The following is a 21,104-nucleotide window of genomic DNA, read 5'->3' on the forward strand; positions in this document are numbered from 1 at the left end:
TAATATTATTATTAACGTAATATTCTATTCAAAACATTGAATTAAATTTAAACGGACATGAAATAAATACGATAAAATATGGACCTAAAATTCCACCTAGAGGTACTCCTTGAAACAAAGAAGATTAATACCAAGTAGAATCTTATTCTTACGCTAATATTCAATTAAAATATAAATAAGAACACTGACCTCCAAAGCCTCCTGCGCGGTGTGGAGGTAATCCCTCAACATCGCCTCCTGTATGCTCAGCCATTCTAGCCGAGGGTCTTCTAACTGCGTCACCTCTGTAATTAAATAAAAAAATATATGAAAAAACCGAATTAGGTACAGTTTTTGGAGTTAGATTTACTTTTTATGCACTTGTAATTGTGTATAATTTGTGTTGTGGCAGTATCATCCAAATGCGGTTTAAAGTTATTTGTAAGATGTATGGGGAAAGCCTAGGTACTTAAAATATAAAAAAATCATAATAGATGTACTACAGTCAAAGAAACATTCCTACGACCTACGACAAAGTTAAGTTTGATATGTCCCTAACTGTACAACTATTATAAATGAACTAGTCACGGTCCAGCCAGCTACCTAACATCGGTATTGTACTGATTTTAACACACTGTAAAACAATGGAAGGATGTCGAAAATTGGACCCGAATTACAAATTATTTCGCAATTTACGAAAAAGTAGGTACCTATTGAATGAATGTAATTGTTTGCTCACTCCTTTGTTGTTAAGCTTGTGCCAGATGTGCCGAAATTAAATATCGCACATTCCATTCAAGAGAAAACTCCGCGTGTTCGAGTTGATCGGCAAAATTGAGACATAATATTATCAAATAAAATAAATTTTATTGTAGAAGTCTTTTCTGAAAATCTAATTTGCCATAAATATAGCTTATATCGGTATTGTATCAACCTATCAATCATAAGTCTTGCAACAAATATGTAGCTCTCATTATACTACGAGTATTATATGTACTTACGAAAAAACCATCTAACACATTCCAAATTCCATCATCATAAGCCCAATTTTTTGAATAACCTTCCGAATCTACAACTTATCCGCCGTATTTTCCTGTTTGTTTGCAAAAATTTGAAACTTATCGTTTCGCAGAACTTCGAATTACCTATGTGGGGGGGAATCGTTTCATCGCCGTTGTAGGATTGGCGCTTGCGCATTCTTCGTTTGAAAGTTAATCGGAACGACTCTAGCCTGCGCACTGACCGCTCTTGCATAATACAACCGCATTTTGCGCATATCGAATAGACAAACCGTCGGACGCCCTCGCTTTGTACCCTTACCACCACTTGCACTTCAATTTTAACTCTTACGTCGCACGTATTAACTACAACGTCTAGAGTGTTAAGCTTATCGAGTCCACTATTATTATACACACCTATGTTGAGACAGGTATTTGAGTTTTGCATGTCAGCCACGCAATATTGGTGTATGTGCCCCTAATACATCAGTCAATGCTGGACTGAAGGAATTCATCCAATTTGTGAATAACTCGAATGTTCTAAGACTAGAAGTAGAAGTGAAAGGTGATGGATAAGTAAAAAGTGCAGATTTAATTATGAGTCAGGTCTCAATCAAAGTCAAGGTATTTAAACTACAATATTGCATTCGTGATAGAATTTCTATAATAATATTTGTTCTAAAGACATTCCATGTATGTTGCAAACTTGCAAATAACTTAACCTCAGTATGTACAGGATATTGCAAAAAGGGTATACTAAGCCGAAATGGGGTCATTCTGAACAACTTTTGTTCTAAGAGTTTTGGAAATTCGCGAAAAAAAATATTTGTTCTCCATAGTAAAACGTCACGTGACCAATACAAAGCCAAAGCAGTGCCTAAGGTATGTACTTTACACATCCCACGAACCAAATAGTAGGTATTCCGAAATAAATAAATACCCAAAAGTTATGGCATCTTAAAATATTTTCACATAGAAATTCACACCCACTGATCAAACAAAATTCTTATGCTTTGCGTACGCAATACAAAACATAAGTACCTACCCACATAGCATACAAACATAAGTGTATTGCATACCGTTCTACCAACTAGGTAGTAAAAACAGCGATATATAGTAGGTATAGTGACAGCGTCATGGCAAAAATATGCAAGTGGTGATAAGGTTCACTACATTATTATGCATTGTTGTTGCTACCGTCAGTGACGTATACTGCCACTGGCTCTCTAGGCGAGATCTTTGGACTATGGACCTACGTGACACCGGTAAATACCTCTAGTGCTTCGCCCTATGTCCACACTATTGTAGACAACAGACAAACATTAAAAACTGGACCTCTTCATCTAGGCTCTGGACCAGGCAGAACAGTCAGTAATGTCTGTGCCATTCTTTTACAAAATACACCCTAAAGGCTATAGATAAAAGCATGGTAATGATCTGACGAAGTTATACTACAATATGGCACCGATCATACTGCCATGCATGAGCTGAATGGTTGTTTCAGCATGGATCTAGATCTCTGTATCGTCAGGCGCTGGCTGCGTGACAGAGTGAATCTACCAATTACTCTCAATTTGCTGGGCGAAGCGCAAGGCCGGGCTGTGATTGGTACACCACTAGTTGTTTCTATTTGCACTTTATTGTCATACCAGAAAAGAGTATTCCGAATTTATAATTTATTTACGTGCATGAATATAATTATAATTCAAAATAATGTGGTCCGGAAATTTGCCTTGTGGAACCCCTTTTAGGACAACAATGGTTTATGAGTTTCATAGCGCTGGAAATAATATGATTTAATTTCAAAATAGATATCCAAATCCGAAGGTTACCATTCTAACTACCTTATTGCCTCAACTACTTCATTAGGTAAGCATTGAGCATCCAACATGAAATTTGTACCGTGTTGTTATGTTTCCTACCAGTCGTGATGCCGTGACAAGTCTATAAAACTCGAACAATAAACATGCATTTAGTAATCCAAAACATGTATCTCAAATATATTTACATGAGTATGTAAACAAACAAGTTAAAATACCCAGCTCTACAGCAACAGAGCCAAGTAAAACCATGCCGTAAACTTTGGAGGAAAAGTAAAATGCAAAACCTAACAGCAACCTGACTTGCAGCTAACTGAACAAGAAGCCATTGTCGCTACATCACAATAACGAAAGAGCTCTGTCTAATATTATCTAATCATCTACATCCTGCCAATTAGTACCAATAAATTCATGGGCTTTACTTTGCTCACGCGCACAATGTATGTACCTATATTCAAATGACCATATCTTACTCCTCCGAGTTTATCACACAATCTACACGCGTAAACATCACATACCGAACCCATATACGGATAGGGTATCGCATTTGCATACGTATATCCCAGCAATTAACAATGCTGAACAGGGTCATCAATACCGTTCGAACATTAAATTTTAAACGTTGATTACATCTGATTTATGTATATTACTGTGTTTTAAGACTATGTCGCAGCGGAATATGTATGTAAAGTGGGAGATAAGTGAGGCAGTTTGTACGAGGGATCGTTTTGTAATTAGTTGAGCCGGCGGTAGTGGTAACCCTAAGGTTGCAGCGAGCGACATTGCGCTCACATGTTACCGGTAACTTATGAGAGCAGCCTAACAGGACAACTTCGTAAATAAACAGTCAATTTACCCGAACACGCATGCGCTATGTTTAAATATGCTCGACTCTAATCAGTTTTAAATAATGACGCTGTTCGCTTAACGTCTTTGCTATAAGGCGGGGACGACTATTGTTAATGGCATACCTGGTTTGTGAACCTGTCTAATCTATAGCTTTCTTACTGTTGGAGGTATGTTCAATGTTTGTACTCTTTGCATGAATGCAAAAAATACAATACTGGAATGAAGGCGTACTCTAAAGTTCTCGATGAAACCTTCGTAATATGAAATAAGCTTATTGCTGACGGCATAATGTACTCGCGAGCAAAGAAAAGTTCATGAAGCTCATGAAGAGTTCTTTTCAATGCATTGTAATCACGAACGGGACATTATACAGCATACCGCTGAATAATTACATTAAGTCCATCTACAGGCACATTAAAACACCCGACAACAATGGCTCGACAGTCTCGACACTCGTGGCACGTTAGTTAATTGTTTACCGCCTGCGACTTCCGTGCCGCGTGATCAAAGCCCCTCAACATTAGCAAGTTGGATGGCTCATCAAAGTCACCTCGTAACTTCGTGGTGTCATTGTCGGCTCCTTTAGGAAATCTCTCTCCTTCAGCCGGCCAAATCAGAAACCGCCATAAAAGGCTTTTAAGCAACGCGTAACGAGCTCTGAAAGTACCCGAAGACGGGTGGTCGGTGCGCAGAAAAAAGCGGAGAAAAGGGCGGAAAAGCCGCGGGTGTATTATAAATAATGCATAGGAATGTTTGTGCGTGTCGTGCGAAAATGCTCGGCGCAATGCAACGCGGCTCGAAGGACCGTTAGCGGGTGTTCACACGGCCGCGGCTGGAACACAGCCTCTACTGCAGCACTACCTCTAGAACTTATTCCACCACCTGCGCTCGCTGAGACTATGTGTGACTGTATCTTCTGGGGCAAAGCTACCAACTGGATATGATTCTCGTTGCTAGCTAAGGAACTTAACGCTGGCCTGCAAACGTCAGAGAATTCAGGCACCCAAAAAACCGTCTATTAATTAATTTTGGAATACTGGAAGCAATCCACTGCATACGACAGTGAATAAGACCTTATAATTAGAAGGTAACTCTGACTCTACAATTCCGAAACAGCTTGCTATTAGTGCCCCAGAACCAGCTCTTCAAAGGTGGGGCCAGCCAATTACTTACGTCAATTAATGATGGTATAAATTTACATTACGATCATAATGCCTTGCTATTATTACTGGCTCACAATTAATCTGTAGGTGGGAGTGGATCATAGCATTCGCCCGTTAATTAACTATTGATATTTAGAGGTGCATTATAACGCTCAGGGTTAGGTATCTACATTGTTATAGCGACATATAAGGTGGTATGAGTTACGATTGGGGCTGTCCCACATTCATCAAGTATCGAACAAACAGCGCTAGGCGACGACTGTGCTCTTCGATTATATATTCATACTGGGGCCCGGCCGAAGATTTGCGTAAATAAACTATTTATAAACATTCCATTCATAGGCAGCCTCATATTTATTTACCGGATCAGAACAAAAAGGCCTACATTAGGGAGACTGCTAACAAACTAAATACAAATATGGCACGTTTTGTCGCCTAGAAAGGAATTCGATAAAAATATTTTTACGATCGCACCATCCGATTCCGTTTGCAAACCAGATTTCATTAATAGTCACTCTAGACGCATTATCCGGTAATGTTTCAATTTATGATGAGAGTACGTTTGAGACTTATGAACACAGAATCTCGAAAGAAACCAATATGTTTCAGCGGGATTATCTGGTGCAACGCAACGAATATTAGGTTTAGGACGTAAAGGCACAATATGCACATCTTAGGGCTCCTAGGTATCCTAGCTTGTCATGTTGATACTGTAGGCTAGACGCGAACCGGGTTGCTCCATAATTCATGGGGTACTAACTAAAGCAGTTGAAGCCTTCCAGCCCCCCGCGACGAACATTTTTCACCTGACACGCCGCTGAATAAAGCGAATGGCATAAATATATAAATAGCATCGCGTTATGCCTTCTAGCTAACAAGTGTTCAATATGGATACGGTGATTGAGGCACTAACAGGAGATATCGATACGAACTGACTTTAGATAGAGGGCTGGCCGATAGAAAAAAAAAGTAGATGAACCGACAGTAAAATTTATACCTGAATTCTTTAATAACTATTTATAACTCATAACATAAGTAATATAATCGTGATCTAAGTTTTGTGTAGCACTAAGAACTTGCTTGTAAGCTTTTAGCTGCTGTAATGGCAGTAACAGTGGCACATGTGGAAACTAAATAGGCGTAATAAAATATGTACAAATAGAAAGAAGAAGTACTTACGATTGACATGATTGATGTAATATGGCCCGACCTGAGGGTCGAAGGCTTCCTCCCAGCCCAGTGGCAATTCATTGCCAGTGCAGTCGGCAAAGGATTGCGGCTTTGTATATCTGCAACAACAAAATAACATGTTAATTTAAATGTTTTTAATACGTAAACAGATGGAATCGACAAGCCTCTTCAAACTGCACATAAAATAACACTAACAGAGGTCCTAAATCCTGGTAAAAGTGTAAAGTAAATAAAAATCCCAGTCCTTCCCTAGAATCCTAGACAATACGACTCCAAAAACTGCGTGGGGTACAAACGTGCAAGCATCCACAAAGGAAACACACAACATCGCGGTGGATTTTGAAGAAACCTTCAAACGATCTTTGATTTAGATTGTGATAAAGGAGAAACGTGCCTAGACTTCCAACGCGCTATCCCGGCACACTAGCTTCCATTGAAACCCTGCTTTATATTCTATCATCATGCCAATTCCATTCTCACACACGCGTCCTTTCTGAACCATTGGAAACTTCGCCGTCTACAGACGAATCTAGATTTTAATTTTAATAAGCAGCTACGCATACTTGTTTCTCCGTGAATATACCGAGATAAAAATTAAGTAGAAAAATGTTATGCATATTTAAAACCCATAATTGTGAGGCTCAACATCTTCCCACGTGATATACAAGCCTCACTTATACGAATAGATAATAATCATAGGGAGAAACCTATTAAAATAGACCCTATTACTATATCATTACGTCAAAATAAAAATAACGAAGACGCTGTTATTATTTCGACTTTCCGAGATAATTTCACTTGTTATTTTGTAACACGGCGAAGAACCACTAATAAACGCTCGACTTTTTGTAACTAAACTAATATTCTAAGTGGACTGCTGCGTGGGCTGATAAATTTTAGAGTGAAAGGAAATGATTTCTTTCATGTTGTGTATCTTGCGATTGCTGTTAGCCAATCGGTAGTACCAACCTACAATTTCGTGAATTTGTAAGGATCACCATGAAAGATAATGAACTCATCGGTCGTATATAGGTACTTGTACTTCAACAGATGCGTTGGTGGCAATGATGACAAAATGGTGAATTAGCGCTCGACACTTAATTAAAGACCTGTCCCAGAACACGGTACATAGACTCGGCTAACAAATAGCATCTTCCAAGGTTTTCATTTAAGGAATTTCCAATTTGACCAAATGCCGCATGAAACTGTTCCTTTTTTAAATTCTTCAGCGCAGATGCGCAGCAGATGCAGCCATTGCCCCGCGGGATACGTTAATGAGTTCACTTCTAGTCTCATGTCTCCACCTATCGAGGCAAAATTCGATATTGACGTGTCATCGTCACGACAGGTGCATGGTAATAAAGTTTTTGCTTAGACGCGGAGCTGGTTTGTTGAATAATTAAGTCGGACGAGTGCGGTAGCTCCGGTAAGGGCGTGGAGTGCTGGCGCCGCCGCCCTGCTCCACTTCCCTGCAGGTTTGGACCATGATTCACCGCTCGTCCGACCCCGCAGCGCAGCGAAAACCACAAAAAAGTGGGCCCACTCACATTTCCTATAGTGACGAAATCAACTGGTCGCCGCACATCCCACTTAACGGTACTCCTCGCCGTAATTGCGATTTTTAATATGGCGTTTATACGGTAGTCGGTTATTAAATAGGATTCTCAGGTTAATTGGGCACGTTAATGTAAGAGGAGTTCGGTTTGCTTGCGTGTTTTAAAATTGACGTCCTTCGTGGAGAAACAGGTATGCTGTGACCCTAAAGCTTCTTTTCGATTTATAATTATTCGGTTTCATAGCATTAGTTACAAAGTTAAATCATGAATTTGATCTCCAAACCATTTATTTAAAACCAACACAGTTGCAAGTTCTATGTTTGCAACCGCTAATTCCTCAATGGACCGCCGTTTACTCCTTCCGCACAGCTACCGAATACACGGGCGTCCATTTCAAAACATGATCACTCTTATCGAGGTAAGGGGAGAGAGGCATCGTGCGTGCGCGCATCTACCGTGCGTGCGAGCGAGACGGCTGCCCTGCGGCGCGGGTGCGAGTGTGTCGGCACATGTTACAGCGCCGTGGTGGAACGTACAGAAAAACCAGTCCTGTCAGCGGGACGTCAAGACGAGCGCAGTTCTGGGAAACTGTGACCCGTGTCACGGAATCCCGACGCACACAAGCACACATTGCACACATACACGACCACGTAGAGACAACAAAAATTTGACTCCAAACTCGGTCATGACAGAATTATAATAACTTATAATCGCGTCCCAATGCATACGATTATATCGGCGAAGATGTCTTGTAACTAACACTGGGCGTCTTGGCGTGTCGTGTTGTATCAAATAGAAGCGAACGGAATTCATTAATCAATAATTTATTAGCGTTTTTTGCTTGAGGCGTTTTGCGTTACATTTTCATTCTTGGCTGGAAGGTCACATTCCTTAGATTGCTATTTGCTTTGATACGATATCTTCGGCATTAATCACACATTCCACTACGGAAACTTACTGAGTTAATCTTGCGTTTTTTGTATTTAATGTCATCATATTATTATTAACATCAATTTATAATATGTATACTTATTATAAATTTTTTCTGTACCTCCTGTAGGTTGGCTGGTAGAAAACAAGTAATTTTAGCCCACCTTTTGTACACTTATATAATACATCTGTCTTTAGCTGTAGCTTGAAAAATGAACACTTTCTGAATTGTTAATTGTGGGCTTAGTCTATGCAGCAATACGACAAGCAACTCTCACACAGTAATATAATCGTCGCAATTAAATCGCAGAAGGGTGTGCCTTGTGATATGTCAGCGCATCGCGGCGAGTCGCATTGGAAAATAGCGCGGCAGAAGGCCAACGTACCGGCATGCCAGCACCAGCCGCAAATAGAACCGCGAAGGTTGCTGCCCGCTTTGGATACTTCTTTACAACACTCCACTGTTCCACATTCAATAATGTTAACCCCTTCATAACTAAAGCTAGAGGTGTATAGAATTGATTTAATTCGCCAGATTAACACTTAATCGGCCAACCTATCGGCTTAAGATAGGAATGCACTGCAGAGGTGTGGTGTTTCAAAACAGCCCATGTTGTTATCAATGGCTATTATTTATCATATCTCTGGTCTATGACAATGACACATTGCTGCTACATTTCCAAATTCCTCGCGAACATGAGCCTGTCTGATCGCAGGCGGTGCCACGCTGTCTAACATATCGACGGACACGCACACCTTCAAATGCTCTAAAAATATCGTCGAGGGAATATTTTAATCCGGATGACCCGTTTCATGCAAGGGAATGTTCCTTGGACGACTTCAAACTATATCTTTTTTACACGCCCTAAAGCGAGCGGGGGCATTGCCCTACTTAGATTTTAGTCGAACAGTGATATAATCTGTCATTTGAATCTGTGTCAGTAGACACGGTAAAGGATAATACTGTTGGGTTAATAACCTACTCGTGAACGCAGCCAAAGATTAATTCGATGTGGAATGGTACTAAATCATTATTTTATTACGAGTCCTTATTAATGGCTCGCTCGGTGATATGGCTATAACTGTAATCCAACTAATTTCGCAAAAAGGCAGTCGGCAGGATCGCCGTGATTTCCCTCTGCATTCCAAGTGGCTTACACATTGTTACAGTGTAATAAAATTAAATACGACTTGTAACGACTTCGCAAAACAACTCGACCGGACGACCCAATCCATGAATTTAAATTTAAATATTGTTGATTAGTTTTTCGAAAGCATTCCTCAGTAGTTGCGTCATAGATACCATTACACGGCGTAACTTTATCCCCGAAATGCTTGTTTAATCGATAGAAAGTTGTAATTGATCCTACCATACGAGTTTCAGAGCTCAAGATAAAGCTTATGTTACTGTAACACGTTTGACGTCATAAGTTGAACTTTTAGACACATTGAAATATATAGACGACATTTTAAAGGTTAGAGCGGCAGTGTAGACTTTACTGAGATAATTAATGAAAGAATCAAGGTCTCTAGTCCGCTTAAGCCTGATGATTCTATCAGAACGTACAAGCGTACAACATACATTCGCGTACTTTTTAATGTAGCATATGTAGTGATGTCGAACGGTCGAGTGGATCTGACGAAAGCGATCCGTCGAAGTGACGGACGGGCAGCGGGTTGCATAAACATACGATATATAGGGTTTCCGTCTGAATCACGACGCATTCCAGTCGCCTTCGTCACGGCAGCCGGCGCGTGCTACACAATATCATGAATATCACGACTCGCAGCCGCTCTCGATTCTGCAGACTCGATAACACGACCGCCACTTAGTCTAAATAATGTCTCTTGAGAATGACGAATTGCGAACAATTGCAAGTAATCGCTACTGCTGATCTATTTTGGAATTTCTTAATAGATATCGCCTTGGTTACATTCTTCATAAGCGTTTGCTACTGCCAAAGATTTCGGGCTGTTCAAAGGTGATTTTTCTATTGCAGTTACAGATGTTGGAAAACGAATTTCATCCAATTCAAAGAAGTTTAATGCACGCGCAGGCATGGTGCCGGCAAACGAGACTTTCTCAGCCTTAGAAAGTCAAACATTAGGCATTAAAGCCGCTGCATTCACGCGGCTTTGTTATTAGTATGATGTCGCCAAGGGGCGGGCCGGATAGCGCGTCTAAACAACCACCTGTGTATGCAATAACACAAGCATTCGCGTTTCAATGGGACCAGCCATCCACTTCTCCGAATGACTTTCTATACAAGGAAGCAGAAGTTCACATCAAACTGTATACGCATTCCTATACATTCCTTTTAAAAACATTCAAGATTTCCTTTCTAAGCTGTAGATGGAACATTGTCTCAAATGTTAGCTGTCTTTAAACTATGTAATGTAACGAACAACCTCGAGTTTCTGTTACTTCTTTATTGCCGGCACAGAGTTGTTGGCTCTACAGGTGGTTCGCATACCTTACCGCTTACGATACGATTTCGCCCACGCCCGAACTGCAATTTATTCAAAACCAAGGATTTGCGCCCGTTCGCCTCCAGATTACCATAAACGGAATACACAAAAATCTTGTCTTTTCTCAGCGGCAAGTCGTCGTCCATTAATGAATCAGCAATAAAAAAAACTCACCAGTTTAATCACTAATGTTTGCCTTACAAGGCGTGACAACAAATTCCATAGCGTCAATAGACTTAATGAGTTGATAGTAAATAATATCTCCAACATTTTAATTTTTATTAGTTACACGTTCTCATTTTAGCGGAGGGACTGGATGAATATCGTTTTCATACTGTCATAGCATAGATTATAATCATACATTTAACGGTGGACATTAAGTGGTCCAAGATATTTATGAAGGAAATAGAAGGCGACATTCTTACGCTGGCAAGACATCGTAGGCTTTTTCATATGGTGTTGGTAATCAAACAGTTTTATGCAAATCAAGCAAATAGTTATTCAGTTTTATGACCGAGGACTATCTGCGATTTATCAACACTCCTTACATGGAGGCCCGCAGAGGCTAACACATGCAGAAATTCCATCTACCCATTCCTACAGCCAGCAGAGCCCGCTATGTCGAAACACCATTTTCGTAAGCTTATCTTCACTCGTTTTATAACATAGCTGCCTGCTTCTCAGATTTACATGACAATTAACGCGAATAATGGAAAACCACGGAACGGTTGAAAACCAACAATGTAAGTAAATCATAACGAGCAAACAAGTAATTTAGTGGATAAAGAGATAAGAAAGGAATGCCATAATTATCACCAGAAACGAGCACAGTTTCTATCGCCAAACAAAATTTTAATAAACTACTTATATTCCTTTCATAATGTTACAGAGGTGAAAGAAATCTCTGACGAGTATCTGAAATATGATTTAGCGTTGATCACGACCATTTTATTTGTAGATGACAGCTGGAGAGCAGAAAGTAATGCGAGTATAAATCTTGTGATTCTCGCAACGCGACTAGCGGCGGCGACGCATCGGTCTCGACATCATCGTCAAGGACATCTTTATCTGAGAGGAATGTGCAGTGTAAACAATGCTGTACGCGCTATTTCGCGCTGGCCACGCGCCGCGCCCCACTATAGCCGCTCCCCGGTTGCTAACAAACATTTGCATTTAGAACAGACTCGCTCGAACACTCCCCATTCAACCAAACGAATGTTCCCCTCGAATGTGTCTTGCCAGAAAGCTGTTTTGCGCCTTCATTGTTAAAGGCAAGAATCCCAGTAAAATACCCAGCCCCTTTGGCGTCACGCTTGAAGAAGTACCTACGTGTAGTGCGTGGGAAGGCGTCCCGCAAGATGCTTTACACATACTTACTTGGATTACATTGCACAACTTTTTTTAAAGATGCACAGGTACTTTGATTTTATGGGAATTGTTTGTCTAAGAATTAGTAAGCAGTTTTACGATGGCAACTGTTGCGTGCTATCAATGCGCTGGTAAAGACATTTTCTCCTGAGATAGACACATTTGCTGATGTAGTTATCATACTTATGTGCTTTTATGCCAGACACAAATATGTAAAAACCCACATTGAGACATTCCATTTAGAGGAGTCCTCGCATTTCCCACGTATCATTTGCCTATACTCAGCTGCACGCATTGTTAGCAGACAATTTGATGCTGGTTTCACTCGCAGCCTAGAATTATTTCAACCAGCAACGGAACGCGGTCTGTCGGTATGCGAATCAATACAATGTACAGACGCAGTGAACCTGCATTCCTGCGGTACAATTAAAGTAATAAACGCCGACAAACACACGTATAAGTTTCCTATTCGCTTGTTAAATGCAGCTACATTGTCTTGAGCCCCACTTCCTTGGTTAACAATGCATTTTTCTCTGGTATTTTTAATGCGTCGTCGATGATGAACGCCTGTATCAATAAGTTTTTGCTACTTCTTTTTTATTGCTGTGGAGCTTCTTCAGCCATTGACGCTTTAATAAACGTATTCTCACTTGTGATCTGCGAAAACCGCAACACACTTATTCGCACGCATCTCGGCATGCAATATCAGAAAAAGTGTTCGAGGAATCGACTGCTCCTGGTGCAGCGAGCGAGGAAAGTCTATCGAAATTCTTAGGAAGTATTTTAACTAACTTGCAACTAACGACGATCAACATGAAATTATGAGACGATTACATCTGCACTTAAAAAGCAGCTCTGCCAAGCGGACGAGATTCTTGATTATAAATAATAACATTCTGGCAGAAGTATGCAGGTTCATAACTGACGAGAAGGGACATTTCTCATTCCGGAGCGTTTAGCTTCCACGTATAAGGTTAATATCGTCATATGCGCCAGAGACATGGCCGGGTTATTTTTAGCATTATTAAATTGGCTTAGTGGCTCGGTTTATTGTGTGCACGTTTCGCACAAGTGGTTGTGGACTGACGTCCGTGTCGATCTGCCGTTCGTTGTGGGTCAATTTTGAGAAGCAACTGAATCGCATTTAAGAACGGGTATGCGATCGAGAGATAAGCCATTAAGACCCCCGGAATTGGATCAAAAAAACCTTTAAATGCCTGAGTAACCTTTAATTGAGGATATTTTCAGATGCAATTTATTGACCCTAAGTGACTAGTTGGTCCATGGGGTGGATATCGGTGGAGACTTTGAACCTTTCGTTGTTCCTCCACGACGTATTTTCAGTACCTAAGTACGTACATTTTGAATATTTTTTACATATTCTGAATGGTGGTAATAAAACCGATCTTGGTATATTATACGATCTGTCGATCGGATGGAATGCAGTTTGCCGAAAATGTTCAATAAAAATATCGTTTTATGTTTCCTGTGTCTGCGGCCATTTTTATTACGGTGTCATTGCACTGAAATCTGAATACCTCTGAATACACTTGCTGTTCATACACAATTACACACTCAAAATGTTCCGGCTTGGACGAAATAGAGGCGCTACAGATTTAGAAGTAGTGCATAAATTATATGGCAGAAATTATGAGTCCTTTAGTCTCTACATTGAAGGGTTTTTGTATCTTGGAATAATTGCAAAACGGAAATCCTCATACAAATCTCCATTACGCTGATATCTTAATCGAAGTAGGCATATTAATCTTGAATTCATCAAGTCCTTTTGACGATTACTGGGATAACGAGTAACGTTTAGAATTATCAAAAGGTTTGAGTTTTTAACTGTAAACAAGCAGGTGTACCCGTTTAAGGTCAAACTCTTAAAACATTGTTGTGCTGCAGGTGTAGCTTTGTTAAGACTTCAATATATGGTAAATAGATACGGCTAGAGACATGATCGGTATTTTAAAGGGTTGTGGAAGCGTACACCTGCATGTTTGAAGGAGAGGGGGCCTACGCCCGCGTCGCTTTAGAAAGGCGCGACCATTGCCGCAGGCCCGGGCCGCATTCTACGGCCTGTCATTCACACCATACAACTTGCCTATGCATTGCATTCCATCTCCTACCGCAGCCACGCAACGCGCTCTCTAGCCATGCCATCGCGCCCAGTACCTACTCGCGGCAAACTAAACGTTCACCTCGACCACTCACACCAACCACACATTTTAGACACCGAACTCAATAATTATTGGCTTTGGCTAGCACATACACACCTCATGAAATTATTTCTACACCAGTTCAACGACTAACATTACTGTGAACCAGTTCTATGGCCTCATTACTTGCGTTCCGAAGCAGCTCACTTACGAATTATCCTATTTAAGATAAGAAACAACTATAAAACAGACACAACGCATTCCAGAGGATAACAAATGATAACCATAATTTGTGTTTAGCTCATTTGTTGTCACTCAATTGTGGAATGTCGTGTGAAATCGAAGTTGATTCGCGTGCTTTCTGGCAGGGCGCAGCACCGTCGCGGCGGGCGATCCGTTTGTTTTTCACCATTTAATCCACTTTACAAGCGAATCCCCAGCCAGACTATCGATTAAGCGCTCAAGGAAACATCAACTAACAAGCTGTGGGACTGCCAATTGAAAATTTAAACAGAAACTGTGAGAAATAGCATTGGAATGTGCAGTTTGACAAGAGGCCCCTGCGGGTTAACACCTCCTCGGAAAACTTACCTGTCTCGCGGGTCGATCCACGTCGTTTTCCTATTATTGTGGTCGATGAAGTACAGTTTCCCGTCAAAGTCTGTCGCGAAATCCCATCCGTCGGGCAAGGGTATCTCACCGTTTCTTCTCCTTGGCATATTTCACTGATTAAATCCATTCAAACGAATAACGAAGCACACTCGCGAACTAGCTACACGGCCATGTTGAATACCTCATTATGAGGGGTGACGTCACGCGGGCTCGGCCAATAGCGGCGAAGGCCCTCCACGATGGAATGCGGCGCGTACGCGAACGCTAGCAGGCGAGTGGCGGTTCACTGCTCCTAGATACACTGCTCGAACGACCGCGCGTCGCCGCCTCGCGTCGCTAACTGACTCGCGCCGACCCGCCCGCCACCCACCTTATCAGTCAACATGATAATACAACACTAAATACCTATTCCCTTATGCATTCCACTTTCCAAACGTAGCTTCTGTTTGCAGACAAATACTCGCCACGTTTAGGACAGAGGGTCGCCAGACTGGACGAGGTCAATTCAGACGCAAATTACAGGGAATTAGATTAGGTACCTGGCTACTTGGGTAGGGTATTGCCATTTACCCGTGTCTGTTCAGTATGAGTGTGATAGGTGCTCTTTCAAATGCGACATACCTACGATGATAACGAAGATCATGCATAATTATCTGTTCCGCCTTCCTAACTTTACTATCACTACGTCATTAGTCAGTGATTTGGGCTAGGTTGGAGATATTTTCTGAAAAGCCTTACCTTTGCTGGTTGTCCATCGCTCATGTAGACCACCTTCGCAAAGGAAGGATTGCTCTGTTGTATTAAGGCTCGAAGTGGCAAGTCAGCTCTCATATTTAATTATTGAGTTCTTGGTGATGAAATCCAGGTAGGTGCCCTATAACTATGGAAACTGCAGAAACTATTTGCGACCATAGGCAACATTAAAAAAATCGTAGCTAACTGTGATGTGGGGAGAGATTAGAGAGAGGTCGCAATGGGTACAATTCGGTCCAAACAACTTGATAGTTCCTAAAGTTTATTACACTTTTTTGCTTTTTCACACTAACCAACTATGAATCTTTGAAAGAATGAATAGGTGGTTTGCATCGAAGTAGAAAAAAGTGGTTTGTTTATATTTTACTTTATTTATATTATAATTTATAACCTCTAATATCATTTCCGAAGTTTCGGAGCGCTGTTGCTGCGCGAGCCACGACTCTATCTCGTTGTAGGTATTAAACGTACCGATTTCCGAAAGCTCTAGTTCGTTTGTTTTTCGTCAGTACAGAGTAACCGTCCATTAAAATTTAACAGATGGTCTTTATGTACTTCTTTCATAGTGCGAATGTACCACAAAGGTTCTTACTCATCTATCATGTAGGTACTATACCTACTTAGGGCTTATACACAAAACCTGATATCTGCGACTTTTTTGTTACTTTTTTAGGGCAAATGCTTGATTGTACTGTCGCTTCTGCGATGCGACGTGGCAACGCAATTTGGTGTACATTTTAAGCCCTTAGCTGTAATCGATAATGTAACAGTGTTAAGATTTAAATCAACTTACATTCATTCTTCATTAAGTACCGTCTACGCTGAACAGAAACTTGAAGTTTAGATGAGCCATCTCCCCCGCATAGGTAGGTAGGTAAATAGAGTCTGCAAAGAATGGAGAATATTATGTTCGTGTACGCCATGTAACTACACCTTCGTGTCGTGTAGGTACCATAATGGAGCAGTAGCTGGCAGTGGTAATCATATTATTACGAGAAACTAAATCGAATAGTTTTATAGATAAATAAATATCAGCGTTTTACCTACCAATAAAACGCTTATTAACTACTTACCTCATTCGAAGCCTAAAAGTGAGAATAGCGTGTCTATTTTTCTAGCTGTGGCGGATGCGTTACGTCAGTTTCCGGAGTAATCCCCCGCCCTCTAGTTCACATTCCTTCCACCAGGTGGCGCAAGTTGACGATATGGCAACCGTAGAATTTTAAAATCATTGCGTTCGAACTTTTACCAGGCAGAATTCAAAGTTAGGCTTCGAATGAGGTAAGTAGTTAATAAGCGTTTTATTGGTAGGTAAAACGCTGATATTAACTCACTGTACCGTCATTCGAAGCCTAAAAGTGAGACCTGTTTGTTATCGCCTGGTGGAATGAAGGTGTTTACCTATGTTGGTAGTAACCTACTAAATATTATTAGGTAGGTACCTATATGAATGTAATGTAACGCCAATGTGATAGCGTAGGTATTGTAAGTAAGTACCTATTACAAAGTTTTGGATAAAAGTTGAAATAAAAATAAAAAGTAAGTTAACTTTATTTGAGATCTTTATTTTATCAATAAATTAGCTTAGGCTGTATCAGAAGCTGTGTTAGAAAAGTAAATCATATTTAATACTATCATAGTATTCATTATAATTGAGTCTAATGTATCTAGTCTAAATAATTATACATTCATTCAGGTTAGATGAGAATGCTCAAGCCTACTTAATTAAATGAATTGAATTTTAATGAAGGTTATTGATAAAATTTCTTATGTATAATACAACTCATATAGTATAATCATCTTATGTATCAGCAATTTCATGATTAATCACATATTAGGTATAGTATTTATACATATATAATCAGTTTGCTATGGGTGAAAACATAGCGACACCACGTTAGTTTGGGAAGAAGATGAGCGTATCTCCCGACAATAATAATTTAAAAAGGTGTTTTGTGAGCGCCAGTTCTCTCGGGCCAGGATGTCGTCCAGGGGGTAGTTGAGGGCCCAGTGCTTGGAGACGCGACGGCAGGGCGCACGCTGCCCGCGCTGGCGCGGATGCCGGCGTCCGCCAGCACGCCGCGCACCCAGCCGGCCAGCACGGCGCGGGACGCCGCCTTCGGGGTGCCGCACGCAGATATAAATAAATTATTGACCTTGCACAGAGATCGCCGTGATGATCACTCTCTTTACCCAGTACACCGGGTCTAGGGCCTGTTGATCTTGGTTTGATGTTAGACGCCAACCTGACTGCCTCACGTCAGCTTTGTCGGTCTTTGAACCGAATCTAGGCCACAGTATGATCTGATTATCTGATTTAAGCAGATGTTTCTGTTGTGGGGTCCAGTCCGTCAGGCTGTGGGTCCACCCCCACATCTCCACACCTCCAGGGTCATCTCCCGCACTTGCGGCGGCGGTAGACCCGTCGACGTGTCCACCAGCACTCGGTGCAGGCGCCGAATTGTGAAGGGGGGAGAGAGGGCACGATTCTTGATGTCGGGCCTCCAGAATACCTTCTCCCACACTGGAGCTACTATTAGGTACACTCCCGTCGCCGTGTTCAGGTGTGTCAAGACTTTGGGTATTAAGAATGGAGGCGGGAAGATCCATGCCAGCGAGTAATGCCATTCGCGGCTGAATGCGTCGTGATGATGAGCATTCCGATCCATCCTGTCGAGGCTGACGTACCGCGGCACCACATGGGCCGAGTTCGACGCCATCAGATCTATGCAGGGCGTTCCCCATTTTTTGAAAATTATTGACGTTATTTCATGGAGTAGATGCCATTCGGGAGCCTTCTGAAACCGTGAGAGGTGATCTGCTTCGCTGTTCAGTTTCCCTGGCAGGTGATGTGCAACCAGGTGAATTTGAAATTTGTCGAGAAGCGCGAATATCATTTTTGATACGTGCATCAGATTCATTGACCTCGACCCGCCTTCTTTCTTTATGTAAGATACCACGGTTCGATTGTCGCTTTGTAACATTACCGATTTCATTAATAGGTAGTGACTTTGCTTTTTTAAGGCGTAGTACACAGCGAGCATCTCTTTTACATTCGAATGGAGATTGGCTTCGTGGGTCTGCCAGGTCCCTGACATCTCCACGTCGTCGAGGCGAGCTCCCCATGCCAGGTCGGAAGCGTCTGTCGTCAGGAAATGATGGACTGGTGGTGCATGAAGCCGGGACTGGTTCGAGTGGTTTTTCGCCCACCATTTCAGCTCTGCAAGGGCGGGCTCTGGGAGAGCGACACGGTGACAAGAATCTAGCTTCAGCAGGTAGTTTTGGAATTGAAGAAGGCTGCGATGGTTTAGCCGACCTCGCGGTACTGGGAAGCTGGCAAAGTTTATGAGCCCAACCAGGCTTTGAATCTCCTTTAGGTTTGCTGTTTTTCGTTCTAACAGGAGGTCTATTTTGGCTTGAAGCGTGAGGCACTTCTTTGGTGGCAGCCATTTCAGGCCCTGCCATGGGTCCCAGCAGATTCCCAAGAATTCTAGACATTTTTGTGGGGTCACAGTGGATTTTTTGAGGTTTATTTGCCATCCTAGCTGGTGGAGGAGGTCGACTGTGTCCTGAATATGTCGTGATAGAGTCGATTGGTCTTGATTGACGAGGAGATAGTCGTCGAGATATGTCACGATTCTCACTCCATTATCTCTGAGGACTTGCGCAATCCAGTTTGTTAGCATGGAGAAAACTTTGGGTGCTGAGGCTAGGCCAAAGGGAAGGCAGGTCATTTCTAATAGATTGTTGTCGTAAATCAACCGTAAGAACCTTCTGTGGCTCGGGGAGATCGGCACGTGAAAATATGCACTTGAGATATCGATCTTTGCGAGCCAATCGCGTGGCTGCAGAAAGTCTGGTATTTTCTGGATGTTTATGAGTCGAAATTTGGATATTTGAACATAATTGTTGAGATTCTTGAGGTTGAAAATGGGTCGCATGGTCCCGTCGCTTTTCGGTGTTAAAAACATAGGGGAGATAAAGCTGGGGGAAAGCTGCGCGCTCTCCAAAACTCCCGATTCCATCATTTCTTTTATGGCTTGATTCATTTGTGGTGAAACAGGGGTCCTCCAACTGCGTTTTATATTTTTTGGAAGATAAAGAGGAGGTTTCTTTCCAAAGGGAATTTTGTAGCCCTTTACAATGTTTAACAGGGGTACTGGAGCTTGCAGTGATTCCCATGCATGAACAAAGCCAGCTAAGCGACCTGCGACACGCGTCATGTTCGAGTCAGAACTTCCTTTTGCCACGAAAATTGTTTGAGTTATTGTTTTGGTTTTTCGATTGAATTTTGCCATGTCCATCGTCATATTGTGACTTCTGACGAGAAGCTCTGGTGTCAGGTTTATTCATTCTATTACTGTGGTTTTGCGCAAACCGTTTGCTCTGTCCTTGAAAAGCATGACCAAATCCCTGCGGGGGATAGTACGTAGGAACAGGCAGCATCCCTTGCGTAGGGAAGTACATAGGATACGCACCTTGCGCAGGCGGCATATTATATGCAGGTCGGCCGTAATAGCCTTTAGGTAAGCCAGGTTGATAGCCCTGCGCGGGCGGTTTAGCACTTGACGGTCCAGCTTGCGCAGCCGGCCAGTTGGTTTTTTGTGATGGGCCACCAGGAGGCCAAAAAACTTTGTTCATGCCCCCCGCTTTTTCAATAGCAGATGTGAACATATCCTTACTAAATAAGGAATCACAAGTGGGTGGAATTTTGCGCAAATTCGAACGAACATATTTATCTTTAACATATCGCAGAATGCCATCACGCCTTTGCTCTATCGTATCAGCCCTATGGCCACAAGTAAGTTGAAGCAAGTCACCGGAGATTTTATTAAATTTGCCCTCAATAAAAATTTCGTTTACTTTATCTTTTATTGTCGAGGACGACAGCTCATTTGTTTCTGATGCCCACTTTAGAAGGGCCTGAAAACCTGCCTGCGTGGCATCCCGTTGTTTCAACAGAGCTTGTGTTAATGCAGCATAACTTCTCTCAGAAACCACTAAATTTGAAAACCTATCGAAAGGTTTAACCTCGTCATTGCATTCGAGCTCAACAAAACCGGGGGTAGAACAATAACTTTTTTGAACGTCTGAGTATCGAACATCACACCACTCCGAGGTATTAAAATGTTGCGCTGAGTTTAACAACTCAATATGCTCCTTGGATGATTTTGAAACTGAGGGTTCCTTTAGCACTGTACTCAGGGGTAACTCGAAATTTGCACACGGGTCAGCGGGGCGTTTGTCGTTATCGTCA

General features: G+C 41.8%; 1 protein-coding gene across 1 annotated transcript in view; it reads right to left on the reverse strand.

Moving 5' to 3' along the window:
* Positions 1–15,446, reverse strand: part of LOC105397927 (protein kibra) — a 49,003-nt gene extending 33,557 nt beyond the window's left edge. Inside the window, exons 1-3 of the mRNA XM_048625233.1 lie at positions 15,074–15,446; positions 5,989–6,098; positions 190–284 (exon numbers count right to left, since the gene is read on the reverse strand). Coding sequence (XP_048481190.1) covers positions 190–284; positions 5,989–6,098; positions 15,074–15,201 — 333 coding nt within the window. The 5' untranslated portion in view covers positions 15,202–15,446. The remainder of the gene's footprint in view (positions 1–189; positions 285–5,988; positions 6,099–15,073) is intronic.
* Positions 15,447–21,104: the final 5,658 nt, after the last annotated feature.

Source organism: Plutella xylostella, chromosome 14 (genome assembly GCF_932276165.1).
Source record: "Plutella xylostella chromosome 14, ilPluXylo3.1, whole genome shotgun sequence".
Taxonomy (NCBI): Eukaryota; Metazoa; Arthropoda; class Insecta; order Lepidoptera; family Plutellidae; genus Plutella; species Plutella xylostella.